Consider the following 21,254-nt stretch of genomic DNA (forward strand, 5'->3'; position numbering starts at 1 on the left):
TATACGAAGATCATGATTTTTTGTGGCTTATAATTAAATGAAACAAACAAAAGAAGATGGTGGTACATTTGAAAAGTGCAGGAACTGGAAACATTGGCTTAGAGGTACAGTTCTACCAAAGAATAGTTGCGTATCATTAACTCTAACTCCGTGGCATAAAATCTTAAGATGACCTATAAATACAGATGCTGCTGAATACTGTAAGTGACCAACAGTTATTTTTGATGTTAAGACATGAATATTTTCCTTGTTCTGCAGCTGCAACTGCCCTCAGCCTCCAGTATTCTACAGGTTTAAAATACAACTTTGGTTCTACACCAAGGTATTTTAATATGTTATCTTTCAGCAATTTAGTGTCAAGCTTTTTTATTGATAGCTTTTCTCCAGTGCATCTTTAAAGTATTTTTTCTGCTCTCCCTGCCTACAGTAATGCCATCCTACCTGCTGATATGGCAGCTGCTGCAACATCCTGCTAGTACATGAGTGCAATTAAAGAATGTCCAGGACATCTGAAATCAGTATTTAAATTAAATAGGCAAAGGGGGGATCCTACAAAGGAGGAAAAGAGGGGCAAAGAGAGGGGGTAGGAGCAGAGGGAAAAAGAGAGAGCATACCCTGTCCAAAGAAACTAATATAAATAATGAAGGCCAATCAATAATATTCAAAATAGTGGGTAATCACTGAAAATTTTCTGGTTAGAAGACCAATAGGCAGAAGAAAACCATGAGTAAGACCAAGAAAAAAGGTGTCATGAAGAAAGAGAATAGGTACATTTTACTACCTTTGTACTGAGAAAAAAAAACCTGCATTTAAAGTGCTAGATGAAGAAATTAACACATTCTATAATTAAAAACCACCATTTTGTCTTAAGTTTTAAGGATTACGTTTTTAAACCTTCATAACAGCATTTGCTGTAATGAATATAAGCATTAAGTTTTACCCAGAAGATAAACCTCAACCAGAATGTAATAAATTAGACGTTCTCAGACTCATTTGATCTCAAGATCTTTTTTCACTGTTAAGTATTACTGCATATCCCAAAAACCTTATGTTTATATGGGTCATATCTAGTTTTAATAATCAGTAAATTAAAACTGAGTAAATCAAACATATTAGTAATTGAAATTGAGAAAATTTTAAATATTTTACAGTAATAAAACCCCACATTCATATAAACAATTTTTATGGAAAATAGATTTGCAAAAAAACAGCGGCGAGACAAGTAACATTGTTTATATTTTAGCAAATCTCTTAATGTCAGACAGCTGTATTCTCATGTCTGCTTCTGCATTCAATCTGGTGATACCTTCTTCTGACAAAGCTAATTCAGCTAATAGGAAACTAATAGGAACCTATTAGCTAATAGCTAATAGGAAACTAATAGGAACCTATTAGCTAATAGCTAATAGGAAGCTAATTCAGCCTGACACAAATATGTAATAGAAAAAGAAAGGAAATTTTCAGACTCTGAAAGGGTTGAGGAGAAGGCAGGAGTCTCTGGACCACACTTAGAAAACCACTGAGATATTAAGAATATCAGCTTCCAGAAAATAGTACCTGTAGAAGCCTAAAACCATCTCATTCAGGGTCAAAAACCAGAAAGTGGTAGAAATGGGGATTTGACAAAGCCCCCTGCCTCATGCTGACAACATCCCCATAGAGCAGTATCTTTCAAACTGTTTAGTCGTAAGAATCACCCGGGATGTTTGTTAAACACAATGATGCCTGGCCCTAACACCAAACAAACTTAAACATTTCAGGTAAGAGGTTCCAGATTCTGCATTTTAAAAGTAGCAAGTGATTCTTAAAACCAGGGAACCTTGCCCCATAGGGAAAGGTTACTAAATCTATACAGTATTACTCTAAAATCTGGAGTAATACTGTATAGATTATACTGGACCAAAATCTATACAGTATTACTCTACTGAATGAAGGAAGAATGATGTGACACATACATGTTACTGGAAACTGATTCTTCAAATGATGCTTACCTGTAAAATTGCTTACAAGGGAAGAAAGTGATTCTGAAGAGAAATGAGGTCCCTTAAGACAGGAAGACAGGCTTAATTCATCACTTACCTGGGTACCAACAGTGATGTTCGGCATTGAAGAAATACCAGCACTGGATTTAGGCTTTTTATTTTTCGCTCTAGCTTTCTCTAACATTTTCTTCCTTTGACTAAAAGGAACTACACCCCTGAAAACAAAAAACACAAATTGGTCAAATAAGCAGTAAAACAGCCCACTAAATAAATTTGAAATTACACATATTATGAGTTAAGCATTTCTGGCATTTCTCCAGTAATTTCGCCTCAGAAAACTATTAACGTGTACAATTTCATCTTAATTCTAATTTGTCCATAAGATTAATAACTGGATCTACTTTTATTAAACCTTTATAATTAAATTTTATGGGAAATTCATCAATTGATTTCCTTTTTTTTTTTTTTGAGACAGGGCCTTGCTCTGCTGCCCAGGCTAGAGTGTAGGTGGCTGATCTCAGCTCACTGCACTCTCTCTCTCCTGGGCTCAAGAGATCCTCCTGCCTCAGCCTCCCAAGTAGCTGAGACTACAGGCACCCACCACCACACCCAGTTACTTTTTGTATTTTTTGTAGAGACTAGGTCTCACGGCATTGCCCAGGCTGGTCTCGAACTCCCAGGCTCAAGTGATCCTCTGGCCTTGGCCTCCCAAAGTGCTGGGATTACATGTGTAAGCCACTGTACCTGGCCCTAATTGATACATTTTCTTCCAAATAATTATACTTCATTAAGAAACTCCCCTGTATATTGTTTCCAAAATGCAAATTTGCTGTTAACTCCTTAAAATACAACACAGAAAAAATGTGAGGTCACCTTCTAACAGTAAAGCTATAATTAAATAAGGTAGAGAATATTCATACAATGAAATAAAAAAAAAAATTCTATAACCTATACTTTCAATTATGTAAAAGCAAAGTACATGATTATGTAGAGAAAAAAAGATTTAAAATACCCCCAAATGTTAATTGTAGTTATCTCTCGTGGTAGGATTCTAAAGGATTTATGTTTCTACTTTATATTTTATAAAACTTATTAATTATATTCACTAAGTATGTACTACTTTTATAAATGTAACTGTTACAGTTTTTAAAAATGTTACTTTGTTCCAAAGTGAAATTTCCCTTCCATAAGGCATTATCTTTTAATTGACCTTCTCATGTTGGTATTCCACTACTCAAAGCATCTCTCTATACATATACAAGCATTCGCTGATAAATTCCTCCTCCCTATAGACTTACCACCAATATAAATTGTTCTCCAGCTGAGCGCAGGTGTAAAGGGCACAGCAATGTAAAGAAACTATCCGCTCTCCTTGAAGTTCCGAGTAAGTCTGAGCAGTGTGCTCTAATTTAGAAGCCACAGAACTTAAAGTTTCATCCACCCATGTAGCAACCTAAAGAATAAAATATTAGAACTTTTAAAAAAATCAAGCCATCTTTTCAAAAGGATTGTGGTAAAAACTAGGGCAAGGCATATACACTTTAAAGACTGGAGTTCTAAAATGTTTTGAGTTAAATGCTATAAAAATAAGTAATTCAGAGAGGTTCTTAGTAAGACTAGAAACTAAAATACCTTCTTCACACAAATCAAAATAGCAGTTATTGAAATGAATCTCTAAGGCCATCTTTAAGGTCAGAAGTAAACATCTGCTCTACCAATTTTTAAAAGAATTTAGTGACTTTAGGCCAGGTGGCATGCCTGTAATCCCAGCACTTCGAGGGAGGATCACTTGGGGCCAGGAGTTTGAGACTAGCCTGAGCAACACAGTGAGACTCTGCCTCTGCAAAAAGTTTTAAAAATCAGTAGGGCACAGTGGTGTGTGCCTACAGTATTAGCTACTCGGAAGGCTTGAGTTCAAGGCTGCAGTGAGCTACGACCATTGCACTGCAGCCTGGACAACAAAGCAAGACCCCAACTCAAAAAAACAAAACAAAAGAATTCAGTGACTTTAAAGCCAAACCGATAATTTGAGGCATAATATCCATACTTTCTCATTTGGTATTTCCTAGCTTCTCAACATCTTTTCTTAGCAATTTTCTTGAATATTTTTGCCTTTCCTTAAACCAGAAAGCTTTTTTTTTTATGTGAGATGGAGTCTTGCACTGTCGCCTGGGCTGGAGTGCAGTGAGTGGTATGATCTCAGCTCACTGCAACCTCTACCTCCCAGGTTCAAGCAATTCTCCTGCCTCAGCCTCCTGAGGAGCTGGGATTACAGGCACCCGCCACCACATCCAGTTAATTTTTTGTATTTTTAGTACAGATGGGGTTTCACTATGTTGGCCAGACTGGCCTTGAACGCCTGACCTCATGATCTACCCACCTCAGCATTTCTATTTTTAAAGTTAGAGTATAAACTAGCCAACAAAAATATACATTAGATTACTAAGGCTTGAGACACTTTGTATTTATGTTAACATAGAAACATCGAAAATGAAAAGACGGAAAAGGAGCAAAAAAAGAAAAAAAGAAAACAATAATTAAAGCATGAAATGTTTATCAATGCAAAGTGTTTCATACCTTGTTATTTTCTGTAGCTACAGTTGCTCTTATGCTATTTGCAGACAGGAGGACTATCTTTTCATTGGTTAACCCCAAAAATGTTGCTCGTGGATGATGTAATGAAGGATTCTTTGAAAGCATAAAAAAAAATTACTATTTTATATGCTGATATGTAGAGCTATTCAATCCAAAATTTCATAAAATAAAATACCTGGGCATTTCTGTAAGGCTCAGATTCACTCCATTTCCACTGATAAAGTTCTCCTTTACTGCTGACAGCCAAAAGTTCAGAATATAGAGCCCCAATACAGATGAATTTTGTTCCATCCTATAAAGTAAAATACAATACTATAAATATAAAAATTGCCAAATCTACTGATTTGAACACTGTCACTTTAATCACTTCATCAAATCTAGATTAATTATGAAAACACATAAACCACAACTACATCAAGTCTTTAGCACAGCCTACAAGGTATCCAATTAAGGTGGCCCTGGCTCCCTCCATTAACTCACCTCCATTCACACTGGCCTTCTTCCTATTCTTGGACCATGTCCACTATGACCCTACCCTTGGACCACTGTCCTTGCTGTTCCCTCTGTCTTGTTACTCTTTCTCAGGTGACATTCCCTCAAGAGACTGTCTCTGATGACACTATGTACAGAACCACCACTCTCACATTCAGTTCCTTATACTGCTTTCTTTTTAATCCACAGCACTTCACAACTTGACACATCTGTTTATACACTATCTCACTCAAGTATAAGCTTTGTCTTATTCACCACTGTAACTTAAGAACTTAAGTGTACAAGTAGGTGCTCAATCAATGTGCTGAATGAGTGAAGGGAAAAAAAGAAAAACAGAATAAGGAGCTGACGCAGAGAAAAACGATGTCAAATCAAAAGATTCTTTCCCTGTAAGCTCTTTCAAGCTATGGAAACAAATGCCTATATTTAAGGTAATAATTTGTTCACTTTTATGTTGACATACATGCGGTAAGTTGAAATGCAATTAAATTATAAAAAGCTTGGCTAATAAATGTAAATAAATAATAATTTTCTTTAACATAAAACCAATGATCAGAGCCACAAAGCTACCTAGAAATCTCACAGCAAAATTTGCCAATAACAGATTTTAGGTTGCAAAAATGCTATTGGTCTATACACGGTACTTCTCCACTTTCTTTGGGATTCTGACCCCAGGGTATGATAAACAAACGGTGTCTTTCTGGTTTTCTGCCAAAATTTAATTTTATTTGATCAGATGGTAACGTTATAGTGCTCAGCTAAAACTTGTAAAGTTTACAAGATTTATTAATATAACACAGTAATAACAGGTTATGCCTGACTGTTACACAGAAATAGTACTAATTTTAATCTTCTATTTTACCTGTACCAGTCAACCCTATTTTCAAGTCACTTTTATTGGGGGATGTAAAAGAGACCAAATTTGGAATTCTCCAAGTTAGCAATTCTTCCCTTACCTTTAGCATGGATATCTACAAACCATTACTGACTTTCTCCATAGAAGCTGCATCAAATTTTACCTTTCTACTTCATATTCTCTTCTCAATCCTACGGTTAAGAATTAACTATAATAGAATCAGACTAAGTGAGTCCCAAACCTAGATCCAACACTTATTAAGTATGTGACTTCAGGTAAACTATACAATTTCTCTGGAACCATTTCTTCATTTCTAAAATGGGTATTAAGGTAATGCAAATCATGGTAAGGGAGAGGGGACTGCAGGGTAAAAATCAAATGGAGTAACATATAGTTGACCCTTGAACAATATGGGTTTGAACTGTTAGGGTCTGCTTATAGTTCTCTTCAGCCTCTGCCATCCTTGAGACAGCAAAAACAACTTCTCTTCTAACTCTTCCTTCCCCTCCTCAGCCTATTCAACGTGAAGATAATGAGAATAAAGACCTTAACGGTAATCCACTTCCACTTAATGAATACTAAATATATGCTCTTTTCCTTAGGATTTTCTTAATGACATTTTCTTCTCTAACTTACTTTATTGTATAAATAGAGTATATACTACATATAACATACAAAATATGTGTTAATCAACTTTATGTTGTTGCTAAGGCTCCCAGTCAACAGGAGGCTATAGTAAGTTTTGGGGGACTTAAAATTACGTGGATTTTCAACTGCATGAGGAGTGGGTGCTTCTAACCCCTTCATAGTTCAAGGGTCAGCTGGATAAAGTACACAGCACAGAGCCCAGTGCAAAAAGCACTCAATCAAATTCGACTATGACTAATCTCCTCCCCTGACTTCATCTCTGACTCAACCAGAAAATGACAGCTCTCAGGCACAGGCTTCCTCAATATTCCTAGCTCTAGATTTGCTTAATGAAAGCGCCATTCTCACCTCCTCCCTTCTCCCCATCTCAGAGAAAGAAGGATTTTCCTCCCCTATTTAAAGATAACCCACAGACGCATTGTAGGCAACTCCTTCTCATATCCCCCAACAACCATCCAAACAAATCTCTCCTTCAGTCCTAACATGGTAAAGTGAATTACTGCCTGGGCATGTTTCACCTTACCAGTTTTCAGTGATGGCTACAACATGTTTTCCAACTGCCAAATCCATGCCCAATGTATTTCATCAATCCATCTTCTCTTTAAACTCTTCAAATGATTTGCCTCAGTTCCTTATCTGTTATGGAACCCATCCTTCTCTCCTCACTTCACAGGTTACCATTCTCTACTGGTCTTCCATCTACCCTCCATCTCCCTGGCACTACTACCGTGCACTACTATGCATGGTCTTCCCTCCATCTCCCTGGTACTACCATGCACTCCCTGCCACTGATTCTGTCTTTGTCCCTGTATTCAAATTGTGCTTCACCTTCAGCCTCAGTGACTGCATCCACTAGAGCATCATGCTTTTAAATGCGTAAATCTCGTATCTCCAGACTTACCTACAGCTGTCTTAAAAAGCACAATGACTTCTCTAAAATGAATCTGCCATCTCCTGCAAAGCTGTGCCTTCCCTGTAGTCCCTATCTCTATGAATGACATCACCACCCACCTGGTAATGGGAGACATGACAATCAAATTGACTGATGAGAGAAAAGAAAGAGATGAGGGGTGCTCCCAGGTTCCCATGTCTACGATGCTCTCAGATTCTTTTTTTTTTTTTTCTTTTTTTTGAGATGGAGTCTTGCTCCATCGCCCAGGCTGGAGTGCAGTGGCGTGATCTCGGCTCACTGCAAGCTCCGCCTCCCGGGTTCCTGCCATTCTCCTGCCTCAGCCTCCCAAGTAGCTGGGACTACAGGCGCCCGCCACCACGCCCGGCTAATTTTTTATATTTTCAGTAGAGACGGGGTTTCACCGTGTTAGCCAGGATGGTCTCGATCTCCTGACCTCGTGATCCGCCCGCCTCGGCCTCCCGAAGTATTGGGATTACAGGCGTGAGCCACCGTGCCCGGCCAGATTCTTCTCTTTCTCTGTCCCCATAACCCTGCTTTGGCTGAGATCCTCACAATTTCCTTGAACAACTGTAGCATTCTCATAACTGACTTTCGATTTTTCCTGTTTCTTTCTCTCATCATGCCAGTAATGTTCGCCTCCTTAAAACTAATCAAATACAACAAAACAAAACCCCACCAATCACATCAAGTCACTTCTCTAAGGACTCTATTGACGTCTAAATTGCTGCAAAACAATATCCTAACTCCTTGCTTGGCAAACTGCCTAGTCATCCCACCTCTTCTCCCCACCACAAAGCAGCAATTCTGAATTTTTCATTGTTCCTCAAACACACCATGACCTTTCGTGACTCTGGGCCCATGCCTAATACGTTTTAAATACCTTTGAGTCTTGGTCAATGCCCACCTCACCTTACAAATGCTGCTTAAATGTCGCCTCCTCTGCGACGCTTTTGCCAGATCTCTCAGGCGGTATGGGCCATTTCCCATTCTGAACCCCTATGGCACTTTATTCATACTTTCAGTCTAGCGTTGACCACACTGTGATCACATTATATTCTATTTAATGTTTGTGTTCCCCACTGAATTCCTTGTGGAAAGGCCAATATCATACTCACAACTACATTACCATATGCCAGTTTGGTATATGACACAAAGCAGGAACACACTGACCAATTGTTGAATGAGCAAATGAATTTTAACTCCAGCTTCTTTGGGTAAAAATGCCTTACGAGAGCAGTACAATCCTGAACAAACCATCCCAGTAGCAAGAGCCTGGTGCATGGTGCATGAGGCCCTCTTGGAACTGCCTTGCCTTTATCTTTCAGAAATAGGGCAATGTACCCCAGGGTGATAAGGCCTGGATGAGCCAATTAAACCCCTACAGGCCCTGAAAATCCACTATGAACAAATGAAGATGAATAGCACAACTATGAACCCACAGGAAGAGGACAAAAAAATCACCTACTACGTCTTGCCTTCTTCAGATTTATCCATATTAAAGAAAATTATTATATGTAGAGAAATACAAAATAAATACATACACAAGGACAGTATTTTAGCTCACTCACTTCATAAGTCATAGAAAATAATGTTTTTATTAAATATGAATTGCTGCTTCTGAGCAAGCTGACATCTGCTCAATCCAACTAGAGAAAGTGGCTATGCACGTTTCCTTAAAGAGCAGTAGTTTGTAGTTCTATTTTTCAACAAAAAGAAGTTGAATCAGTATATCTGCAACTGTCCAACATAAATGGATCGTAAATTTAACTAGAAATCCTTCCTCAAAGGGGGAAGGAAAACTATTAAATATATGAGACATGAAATAGTGGCCAAAGCTTTAAAAAACACTTGGCCCAGCAACACCAACTCTATTAACTGGCCACACCTATGTTTACTAATTTATATTGTGAAAAAGTTAGCCTCTCTATTCCTAAATTTTGCCCCACAAAACTTGGTTTTCACATATTTTCTACTATGAGCAAACACTGGTTTCATCATTAGGTAGCAGCTCCAACTCCTGTCACTAAATACAATGTACTGCATGTCATGATTGGAATGGATGGCAACTACAGGATACACTGCAATTTGGCCAACTGTGTCCATTCACACTTCATTTCTCTCTGCCTATCCACTTTTTCATATGCTTTTTATGCCAAGCTTTTCCTTTTTATGATCATTTTTCATTTTGTTCTTACTTCATATTAAATTACATTTGTGACACATCTAGTTAATCCTGGAAGTTTCCAGATGTCAATAAAATCAAATCAAAGATCTTCCCCAGCCAACTTCCACTTTTAGAACCCTCTGCCTTCATTCTCCTCAGTGTGGGAAGCACAATGAAGGTGAAGCAGTATAACCAGCAAGTCTGATCAGCTGGTTCCAACAGGGAGATTGCTCCAAAGAGCTTAAACAAGGGGTCAAATGAAATGGTCCATTTCCTCTCAACACCATTCAAAGAAACAGAGTAACATACAACTCTACAATATAAAGGGAATAAATCTACTTATTGTTTCCTCTAGACTAGATAAAAATAGACCCAGAACAGTAAGGAATATTAATTTTTTTTAGCGTGGGAACAGAACCTCGCTTTGTCGCCCAGGCTGGAGTGCAGTGGCATGATCTTGGCTCACTGCAACCTCCGCCTCCTGGGTTCCAGCGATTCTCCCACCTCAGCCTCCCAAGTAGCTGGGACTACAGATGCACGCTACCATGCCTGGCTAATTTTTGTATTTTTAGTAGAGACAAGGTTTCACCATGTTGGCCGGCCTGGTCTCGAACACCTGATCTCAAGTGATCTGCCTTGGCCTCCCAAAGTGGTGGGATTACAGACCTGAGCCACCAGCCCTGCCAGTTAATGTTAATTAACAGGACTGAGTTGGGTGCAGTGGCTCATGCCTGTAATCCCAGCACTTTGAGAGGCCGAGGTGGGTGGATCACGAGGTCAGGAGATCGAGACCATCCTGGCTAACATGGTGAAACCCCGTCTCTACTAAAAAATACAAAAGAATTAGCTGGGTGTGGTGGTGGGCGCCTGCAGTCCCAGCCACTCGGGAGGCTGAGGCAGGAGAATGGCGTGAACCTGGGAGGCAGAGCTTGCAGTGAGCCGAGATCGTGCCACTGCACTCCAGCCTAGGTGACAGAGCGAGACTCCACCTCGGGGGGAAAAAAAAAACAGTTCTGAGTTGCTGAATCACTTTTGCATCTTCATCACATAAGTCTCATCGAGCACTTTCTGAGAGCTTAGTGAAAATACAGAATGTATGCACCCCTTAAATTGAAACAGTTTTGTTGCAGAGCACAAAGCAAAGTTTTTATGTTCAGCTTCAGCAAGTTTACCTAGCATAGATTTCTCTGTAATTTTTCTCCCTCCACTCCCATCAACTTTTATTACTTAGCTCTTTGTGTTTGACTTTTAACAGTCTTTGCTACTACTGTGGTTTCATCTTCCCCTTTTAAGTCCCTTTAGATTCTTTCTATTAAAATAAATTTTGGTCAGGCGTGAAGGCTCACGCCTTTAATTCCAGCACTTTGGGGGGCCGAGGCAGGTAGATCACTTGAGGGAGGCCAGGAGTTCGAGACCACCCCAGCCAATACGGCAAAACCCTGTCTCTACTAAAAATACAAAAACTAGCTGGGCATGGTGGCACATGCCTGTAATCCCAGCTACTGGGGAGGCTGAGGCACAAGAATCACTTGAACTCGGGAGGCGGTGGTTGCAGTGAGCCAAGATCATACCACTGCACTACAGCCTGGGTGACAGAGCAAGACTCTTATCTCAAAAAACTAACTAACTAAATACATAAATAAATTTTATTGTGTATATTTGAAGTTTACAACATGTTATAGGATACATGTAGATATTTACATTGTTACTATAATAGATCAACATATCTATCATCTCACAGTCACTATTTTGTGACAAGAGCAGCTAAAATCTACTCAACAAAATCCATAATATGATACCATTTTATTAACTGTAATCCTCATGACATACATTACAGCTCTAGATTTGCATCCTACATGTCTGCTGTGGATCCTTTAACCCCATTTTCCTTCCCTCACACCCCCACACTCCTTGTCAGCCCGTGGTAACCACTGCTTTATTCTCTACTTCTGTATATTTGACCTTTAAATAAAAAATAAAAAAAAGACTTCACATATAAGTGAGATCACGCAGTATGTTTTTTCCCTGTGTCTTGCTTATTTCACTTAGCATAATGTCCTCTAGGTCTATCCATGTTGTGGCAAATGGATCTTTATTAAGCTGAATATTTTTCATTTTTTTCTGTTGTGTCTGTGTGTGTGTTTTCTTTATCCATTTGTCCATGAAGGACACTTAAGTTTTTTCCATATATTACCTATTACAAATAATACTACAATGAATATGAGAGTGCAGATACTTTTTTTTTTTTTTTTTTGGGAGACAGAGTTTCGCTCTTGCTGCCCAAGGTGGAATGAAATGGCACAATCTCAGCTCACTGCAACCTCCGCCTCCCAGGTTCACACGGCTCTCCTGCCTCAGCCTCCCGAGATGCTGGGACTACAGGCACATGGGACTACAGGCACATGCCACCACACCCAGCTAATTCTTTTGTATTTTTAGTAGAGACCGGGTTTCACCACATTGGCCAGGTTGGTCTCGAACTCCTGACCTCAGGTGATCCACCCAGCTCGGCCTCCCAAAGTGCTGGGATTACACACGTGGGCCACCATGCCCAGCCCAAGTACAGATATGCATGATTTCCTCTCCTCTGCATATGTACATAATAGGGATTGCTGGGTCCTACGGTGGCTCTATTTCTAACTTCTTTAGGAACTTTCATACTGCTTTCCAAAATAGCCGTACCAATCTACGTTCCCAATAGCCTATAAGGGTTCTCTTTTCTCTGTATCACTGTCAACATGTGCTATCTCTTGTCTTTTCCATAACAACTATCCTAATGGGTGCGAGATGGTGTATCACAGTGGTTTTAATTTGCATTTCCCTGACAATTACTGACTTATTAAGCACCTTTTCAAATATCTGTTAGCCATTTTTATGTCTTCTTTGAAGAAATGTCTTATAAGGTCCTTACCCGCTTTTTAATCAGGTTATTTTTCTGCTACTGACTTCAAGTGTTCTTTATAAATTTTGAATATTAACTCCTTATGAGATGCATGGTTTGCAAATAGTTTTTCACAGTCTATAGGGTGCCTTTTTATTTTGTTGATTGTTTTCTTTACTGTACACAAAGACTTTTTGTTTCATGTAGTTCCATTTACTTATTCTTGCTTTTGAAGTTTGAGTTTTTGGTGTGAAATCCAAAAATCACTGCCATGAGCAATGTCAAGGAGCTTTCCTTAAACTGTCTTACAGTCTGTAAGGTTTCATACTTCACATTTAGGTCTTTTGTCTATTGAGTCGATTTTTATGTATTGTCTAAGATAGGAATCCAATTTTACATGTGAAAATCCAGTTTTCCCAGTACCACTTATACTATCTTTTCCCCACTGGTGCCCTTCTCAAAAATTAGTTAATAATGTATGTTTGAATTTATTTCTGGGCTCTCTATTCTGTTCCATTGGTCTATGTTTCTGTTTTTATGCCAGTACCATATGGTTTTGATTGCTTATAGCTTTGTTTATTTTAAACCAAGAAGTATGGTGCCTACAATTTTCCCATTATTGCCTTCACTATTTGGGGTATTTTATAGTTCTTTACAAATTTTAGGATTGCTTTTCTATTTCTATGAAGAATGCCACTGGAATTCTTATAGAGATTACGTATGAATCTGTACGTTATTTTGAGCAGTATAACAATACTAATTCTTCCCATCCATGAAGCTCTCTAGACTCAAGAGATCCTCTCACCTCAGCCTCCCAAAGTGCTGAGATTATAAGCACGAGCCACAGCACCTAGCCAAGATTATTTTCTTAATTTCTTTTCTAGCTAGGCTGTTATTTGTGTATAGGAATACTGCTGATTTTTGTATGCTGACCTTGTAGCCTGCAACTTTAATGAATTTATTAATTCTAACAGGTTTTTTTGTGAAATTTTGGAGGGGGTTCTACATATAAGATCATGTCATCTGCAAATAGAGATAATTGTACTTCTTCCTTTCCAATCTGGTTGTCTTTTATTTCTTTTTCTTGTTTGATGTTCATTAGTGCTTCTAGTACTATGATGAATGGAACTGGCAAGAGCAGGCATCCCTGCCTTGCATTAAATATTAGTGGAAAACCTCTGAGTTGTTCCCTGTTGATTGTTAGCTATGGGTTTTTTCATATATGGTTTCTATTATATGGAGGAGCTTTCCTTTCACACCTAAACTGTTAAAGAGTTTTATCAAGAAACAATGCTCGACCGGGCATGGTGGCTCACGCCTGTAATCCCAGCACTTTGGGAGGCCGAGGTGGGTGGATCATGAGGTCAGGAGATCGAGACCATCCTGGCTAACACAGTGAAACCCTGTCTCTACTAAAAATACAAAAAATCTGCTGGGCGTGGTGGCGGGCGCCTGTAGTCCCGGCTACTCAGGAGGCTGAGGCAGGAGAATGGCATGAACCCAGGATGCAGAGCTTGCAGTGAGCCGAGATCACGCCACTGCACTCCAGCCTGGGCAACAGAGCGAGACTCCGTCTTAAAAAAAAAAAAGAATGCTCAACTTTTCCAAATGCTTTTTCTGCGTCAATCAAGGTGTTCATGTGATTTTCAGGTTTCATACTGCTAACACGATCTATCACATTGATTAATGTGTATATATAAAGCCAGCCTCATGCCAGGAATAAATTCTACCTGGTCATGATGTATAATCTTTCTGATATGTATTGAATTCAGTTTCCTGAATTTTTTTGGAGGATTTCTGCATCAATGTTCAAAGATATTATTAGCCTATGGTTTTCTTTTCCTCTGGCGTCTTCGTCTGGCTTAGGCCTTGTAAAATGTGTTTGGTTCAGATTTTTATTGGAAGTAGGTTGGTATAAACACATGTATAATTACAATTTACTTGCAGACATTCAGCAACATACTAAATTTCTAAACTAGAAAAAATAAATTGCAAAAATGACCAAGAGAAAATACAGTCATGTTATAGAACCACCTAATTGAAAGATTACCTCTTCTCACCAAAGTAAATGAATTATCGAAGCTATTCCAGAAATACAAAATGTAACGAGCACTCATACAAGTCAAAAAAACAGTAAAAAACAGTAGATGCATAGATGGTTAGATGGAAAGGTGGACGGACGGAAGGATGGAAAGAATGGCTAGAGAAGGGTGAGTAAAGGGAGCAGGGAGAAAGGAGTCAGAGGCAGAGTATGGGAGGAGAGAGGAAGGAAGAGAGGGAGGGGGAGACAAGAAAGAAAGGATGGATTTTAGGGAGTAGGGATAGCATAACAAGAAAGTTGATGTTTTGGGGTAAAAACCTTCAGAAACCAGTATAAACTTGGCTAGTTTGACTGTGAGCATCATAACCTTGGACTTAGAGCACAGACTTAGTTAGGCACTCCCTCCCCTTCTCACTTTGGTACATATAGGCTGCCCTTAATTTCCTATTACACTAAATTATTACTGTAATAAAATGTTTTCATAACTTGAGTTCATTCTAGTCCAGTCAGATAAAGGGGGCATGCATGATCTCTATCTTTTTGGTCTGTGTCCAATTCACTACCAACAGAGAACCTGGCACACAAAATACAACTCCCACATAAACGTACTTGGAAATACCCAACAGGGCTCTCTCACCCTCCCATGATCTGCAGGAACTGCCTGTTCTCCCTTTGTGGGACAGGACCATGTTTCTCCTTGCTCTTTGCACTTTACATAAACTAACTCATTTAATTCTCATAACAAACCCATAATGTAAAAATTATTACTATCTCTATCTATATGAGAAAACCAAGGCAGGGAGAAGAAAGAACTTGATCAAGGTCACACAACTAGACAGTGGCAGGGTTAAGATAGGAAATCCAGCAGCTTGACTTCAGAGTCCACACTCTTTGTAATCATTCTGCGCAGCCTCCTGTGATTTCCCAATGCCTCCTGTGCTATTGTGTAGCTATTATGTATGTATGTATGGAAATCTATTATAGTACTTACTCAGATTACTATTATTTTTCTTCTTCCTATAAAATCTCTTACTCTAACATCTAACAAAAGGTCTAACACATGGCATATATTTAGTCAAGGTTTCTAAATTAATAATGATTGAATGACCCTTACTTCTGTCTTTATGGAGCTTTCAAGATGCCTATAATTTTTAATTATGCTTTTATATTATATTAGTTTTGATATTTAATTCAAAGAATAATTTTGGGAAATCTTTGTATTTTACAGTCAAATCAAATATTTTCAGTTCAATATTATACCACAAAACCTTAAAGAAAAGAGAACATCCTATCATTAAAATAATTTTATTAGCTTACAAATGGTAAAACTGCCAGGCACAGTGGCTCACGCCTGTAATCCCAGCACTTTGGGAGGCTAAGGAGGGTGGATCACCTGAGGTCAGGAGTTCAAGACCATCCTGGCCAACATGGTGAAACCCCATCTCTTCTAAAAATACAAAAAACTAGCTGGACGTGGTGGCGGGTGCCTGTAGTCCCAGCTACTCAGGAGGCTGAGGCAGCAGAATCATTTGAACACAGGAGACAGGTTGCAGCGAGCCGAGATCGCATCCCTACACTCCAACCTGGGCGACAAGAGCGAAATTTCATCAAAAAAAAAAAAAAAAAGGTAGAATTTTGAGGAACTGGTTGTTCCTCTAAATGGATGCTGGGAAAGTAGGCACTAATCCAGTTCCTTTACCAACAGAATTAACTTTGTACCCTAACAAGAGGCAAAATGAAAATTACTATGAACATTAACAACCATACTTAATATTTAAGAGTATTGTATTAGCTCATTTCTGAAATTAAACTAGGATGCATATTTTGATTGCCCCTACTCCTTAAAAAAAGCTACTCCTTCCCATATTTAAAAAGAAACTTCATTGCTACATCTGCCATTTACAAGCCATGTGAAATAAGCAAAGACATGAAGTTTCCTTCTCCATAAAAATGAATGGATCAGAGGCAAGCCAAAGGTCTTTTCCAGCTATATTCCAAGTTTACTACTGTGTACAAAACTGAGACTATCCTTTAGCAGCCTGGTATGTCAAGAACGTAGAAATAACACTTTCAGTCAAAATAATGCAAGTTACCAAGATTTTTTTTTAAAAGCAAACCCCAATCAAGATTATAAAGGAAGCCACATTTTAAGAATATTACTTTGAATGAGTAATCATCACCTGTCTCCTAAACTAAACCTCAAAAGTTTCTTAGGACTGGCTCAATATCCAATCTTGTGATTAATATAGCCCCCATAAGTAGCAAGGTACTAGGCAATTAGCAGCAATGTCTGTGGCATGAAGGAGATAAAATGATAGATGCATGCTCTGCAACTGCTCTAGTTTCCCAGTGTCAGCCTTAGTATGACATTCAAACTGTCTTGAGCTGGGAATTCCTACTGGATCCCTCATTAGACAAGCCCCTACTCTTGGCAGACCACTCTCATCTGGTGCTGGTACCTCCTCTTCCCAGTGGTAAATACCAAATGCATCCTGACACCCTATCTCCCCGCATTCTCCACCTACCTCTCTATTCCCTGTCAAGCCTCCCCCCAAAACCTTCTGCTCCTCAGGAATCACTACCCCTAACTAATTTTGGGAAACCAATATAGGTCTCACATATTGCCAGTTTCTGCACGTGGTATTTATCCTGTGCCTCTGTATAATACTTTGTTTTCCTAAAGTTAGTTAAAAACAAGATCTTCTTTCCCTTTAATAGCTCTCTATATTCTCTTGTAGCATTCAGCCCTGCAAACAAGCACCTAATGGTATTTATTGATCACTATGCTAATGCTTAACAGTTTAATTAAAGGCTTAAGCTGTTTTCTTTCCCAGAATTCAAGTATGATTTTTAGATTTCAACCATGTGCTAATAAAAAGTGTTTTTCGATGTTGCTATTTTAAATTTGGTGTTTAATGGAAAAAAGAATATAGGTAGGATATACTTTGTTTCACATACCACTCTTCTTCCATTCACTCGGTGGCTAAACAAACCAAGGAATAATGCACTAAAAGTCTAAAGTGCCAGGATTTCATGATGCACTTACAACTGTCTATAAAAACAAAGTGTACTTAAAAACATATCTATCATATTTTTAGCCAGGCCAACAAGGGCTAGCTAAATCTAACAGAGAGTATAATGACTAGGCTTGCTAAACTTGTACTATTCAGAAATACTTTCATTAATCAAAAATAATACATGACAAAGAAACCTAGATTAATAATACGTGATGGCCCTATTAAAACATAATTCAAGAGTCCTCTTTTACTTCCTGCCAATATGAAACAGACACAGCTCCAGCATGATTCAGGCAAGAGAAATAGGAAACGGTAAATGATGTACCAAAAGAAAAAAAAAAAGTGAAAGCCCAATGTTAAATCACTCCCTACCACATGAAGTAAAAGTAGAACTTGGGACATTTCTAGTTTTAGGGAAATAAGTAAAAGAATGCAATTCAAGGAAAGTTTGGCATTTGCCAAAGAAGACAGAATAACCTTTTGCTTCCAAAGAGACTGATTAAAATTCAGGTTCCTTCTTGCATTCAAGCTTGCCACATGAGCTGAATGCAGAGGAAAATAAATGAACTACAACAAGACTCACGGTAACTATGGAAACGTAAATTTGGAAAGTTAAATAATATTTCCCTTCAATATTCCAGATTCAAGTTCTAAATCAAAGAAAGGAAAGAAATCCTTATCAGGCTCCCTTTATCTGCTAGTAGGGCCCCAAAGTTCCCATCTTCTTTTAGTTTATTTCTGCTTCAGAAAAATTCCTACCCAAATGGTTCTGGAAATAAGAAAAAAGAGACACAGTAAAAAACAAGTGAAAAACATGGGTTCCAATAGGAGCCTCTGAAGATGAACTATCAATTACATACATACCATGAACAGGATGCATCAACTCTGTTTCACTTATGGCAGTGATGGATTTTTAAAGATTCAAATCAATTACCAAATCCTAGATGTTTTCTATAATCCAGTCATTGCACTGTTCCTCAGGATGCAGAGCATACTCCCCTAGCCCATTCCTGTTCAGTCAGCTTTGTCTCCCACAGCATTCACAGCAAAGGATCTGTCAGAACTCACTGCCATTAAATGGCATAGTTAACTAATCAAGGAACACAGATCCCTAATCTTGTCATGATATACATGCTGTATCAATGACCAAAAACACGCCCTGCAGAAACTGGTGTCCACTTGACTTTAGAAATTTGACAAAACAAATTTCTACCAAGGAATGTAACATCATTTATTAGAGTAATTATTACCAGAAAGGAAGTACTGGAATAGCATGCTGATGTGTTATCTAGAACTACCATCCTAATTACTCTGATTTACTTCATCAAGCAGTAAGATACGCTGCACCACTGAATACATCTCACTGAGATGACTCATGGAGTGCCAAATAAAGATACATTCTATTTATATTTTAAAACAAAACAAAAATATTGTTTTATATTTGTGTTTTTCCTTGAGTGATACTACAAAAACCAGAATAAATAAAATGGAAACCTTGGAGGGAGGGGTTGTCAGGGATCCACTTAAATGGAAGCGGTGTGAATTTTTTCCAAATACCTTATCAGGCCACCACTGCAAATCTTCTCCTAGAGATACTGGACTTTGAACAGGTGTATTCTTCTTATCCAAGTTTGGCTCTCCTTCCTTGCTGGTAGAGCCCCTTTCATTATCAAATGAGGCTCCATCAAGCCACCTTCGTTCACGTAAACGTAAAACGGATTCACGTTCACGCAACAGCTCAGAGTCTCTCTCTAAGGGAAGAAGGAGAACTGGTATGCAATTGGGTCACACCAGTGGGATAAAAGTAAGCCACTCTCTAGTAAAGACCCTTCAGGATGCAACTAACAGCAGTTTATCTACTCATAAAAATTTATGTAAATGTATATCTAATAAGGCTGACATGCAACATTCAAAACATCAACCCTTTCAAGTGAATGTATAAAAATTATAACTAGTATTTTAAAAAATTAGAGGCAGAATTTTCTATATTTCAACTATATGGTTTTAGAGCTGAACTGCTTTATTCTGAACTATATTTGGTTTTTTAAAAAGAATTTTAAATTGTTGGCTTGCATTAGAAATGCTTACTATGAATTCAATTTATATACTAGAAAATATACATTCCTCATTTGTCTACTGGTGGGTTTAAAAAGCACATAAATTTAGAACTTCCACATGTTACACATATAAGCAAACTCAAAAAATGTACACATAGAAAAAACCCTAAAAAGGTTAAACTATGAATCCATTAATATAAGCTAAGTAGAAAGTTTTTAAAAACCAAGCCCTTGTTTAGAGTAATTTTTATAGGACAGATTTTTATGAATAAGTCTTAAATTTTTTTGAGGAACCAGACAGTCTGTTTTTTTAAAAAGGAATCTTTATAAAATGATTTCCTTACCAAAATGCTTCCCATGACTATTGGCCTACAAACTATCTAAAGCCAGTTTTTCTGAAGTTGCTCATATATTACTTTTTAAATAACATAACCAAAATAAACTTTCTAAGAACAGGATAAATAAGGATTAGAAACAATAATTAAATTGAACTATACAAAACTGCCATATATATAGGTCAAAAGTGGTCAAGTATTAGCTATTCCATATGGTTCAAACTAAAAGTAATGCCTACATAGAATGAACATAGGAAAAGAGACATTTGGCCAGGTACGGTGGCTCATGCCTGTAATCCCAGCACTTTGGGAGGCCAAGGTGGGTGGATCACTTGAGGTCAGGAGTTTGAGACCAGCCTGACCAATATGGTGAAACCATGTCACTACTAAAAATACAAAATTAGCCTGGTGAGGTGGCCAATGCCTGTAATCTCAGCTACTTGGGAGGCCGAGGCAGGAGAATCACTTGAACCAGGGAGGCAGATTGCAGTGACCCAAGATCATGCCATTGCCCTACAGCCTGAGCAACAAGAACGAAACTCCGCTTCAAAAAAGAAAGGCAGGGGGGAGGGGGGAAGAGACATTTAAAGGAGTTATTTATGTTAGATATGGAATATTTGAAAATATATTACTTGATACAGTTAAGGCAGTAAAGTATGCATTTATTTTTAAATTCATAACGCTATTACATAGTGCATTCAATATATTAAAAGATCACCACAGATCTGTTATTTTAAAACTTTATTCCTAAGTACTAAAAGTATATGCAGCAAGCTCTCAATGTAACATGGCATATTTTCCAGTTTAAAGATCAGTAAATACAGCTAATTTCTGTTATTTGAATCAAGTAGTTTTATATTCTGGAAAGTAAAAATATTGACAATTATAATGTAAACAAGCTATACACAAACATATGCAGAGAAAGGCAGGATTAATTATTTCAAAATCTTTCTAACCTCTACCATGTACTGTATCTTTTAAGGATTTCAAACTTTTTTTTTTTTTTTTTTGGAGAAAAAAAAAAGCCTGCACTCCCAGGCTGGAGTGCAGTGGCGTGATCTCAGCTCACTGCAAGCTCCGCCTCCTGGGTTTACACCATTCTCCTGCCTCAGCCTCCCAAGTAACTGTGACTACAGGCACCCACCACCACGCCCGACTAATTTTTTTTTGTATTTTTCTAGTAGACATTGGGTTTCACTGTGTTAGCCAGAATGGTCTCCATCTCCTGACCTCATGATCCACCCACCTCGGCCTCCCAAAGTGCTGGGAATAC

The 21,254-nt window shown here is 38.2% G+C and overlaps 1 protein-coding gene across 6 annotated transcripts in view; it reads right to left on the bottom strand.

Moving 5' to 3' along the window:
- The window catches only part of UBR5 (ubiquitin protein ligase E3 component n-recognin 5), a 155,952-nt gene that overhangs the window by 65,480 nt on the left and 69,218 nt on the right, over nucleotides 1-21,254 (bottom strand). For 4 of the 6 annotated variants that reach the window (XM_005563836.5, XM_005563835.5, XM_015455093.4 and 1 more), the window contains exons 9-13: nucleotides 19,147-19,358; nucleotides 4,753-4,869; nucleotides 4,560-4,670; nucleotides 3,281-3,435; nucleotides 2,080-2,197 (exon numbers count right to left, since the gene is read on the bottom strand). In XM_005563836.5, the coding sequence (XP_005563893.3) occupies nucleotides 2,080-2,197; nucleotides 3,281-3,435; nucleotides 4,560-4,670; nucleotides 4,753-4,869; nucleotides 19,147-19,358 (713 nt within the window). The remainder of the gene's footprint in view (nucleotides 1-2,079; nucleotides 2,198-3,280; nucleotides 3,436-4,559; nucleotides 4,671-4,752; nucleotides 4,870-19,146; nucleotides 19,359-21,254) is intronic. The other 2 variants (XM_005563838.5, XM_005563837.5) reach the window with 1 other exon arrangement.

This window comes from Macaca fascicularis, chromosome 8, assembly GCF_037993035.2.
Source record: "Macaca fascicularis isolate 582-1 chromosome 8, T2T-MFA8v1.1".
In the NCBI taxonomy this organism is placed as follows: domain Eukaryota; kingdom Metazoa; phylum Chordata; class Mammalia; order Primates; family Cercopithecidae; genus Macaca; species Macaca fascicularis.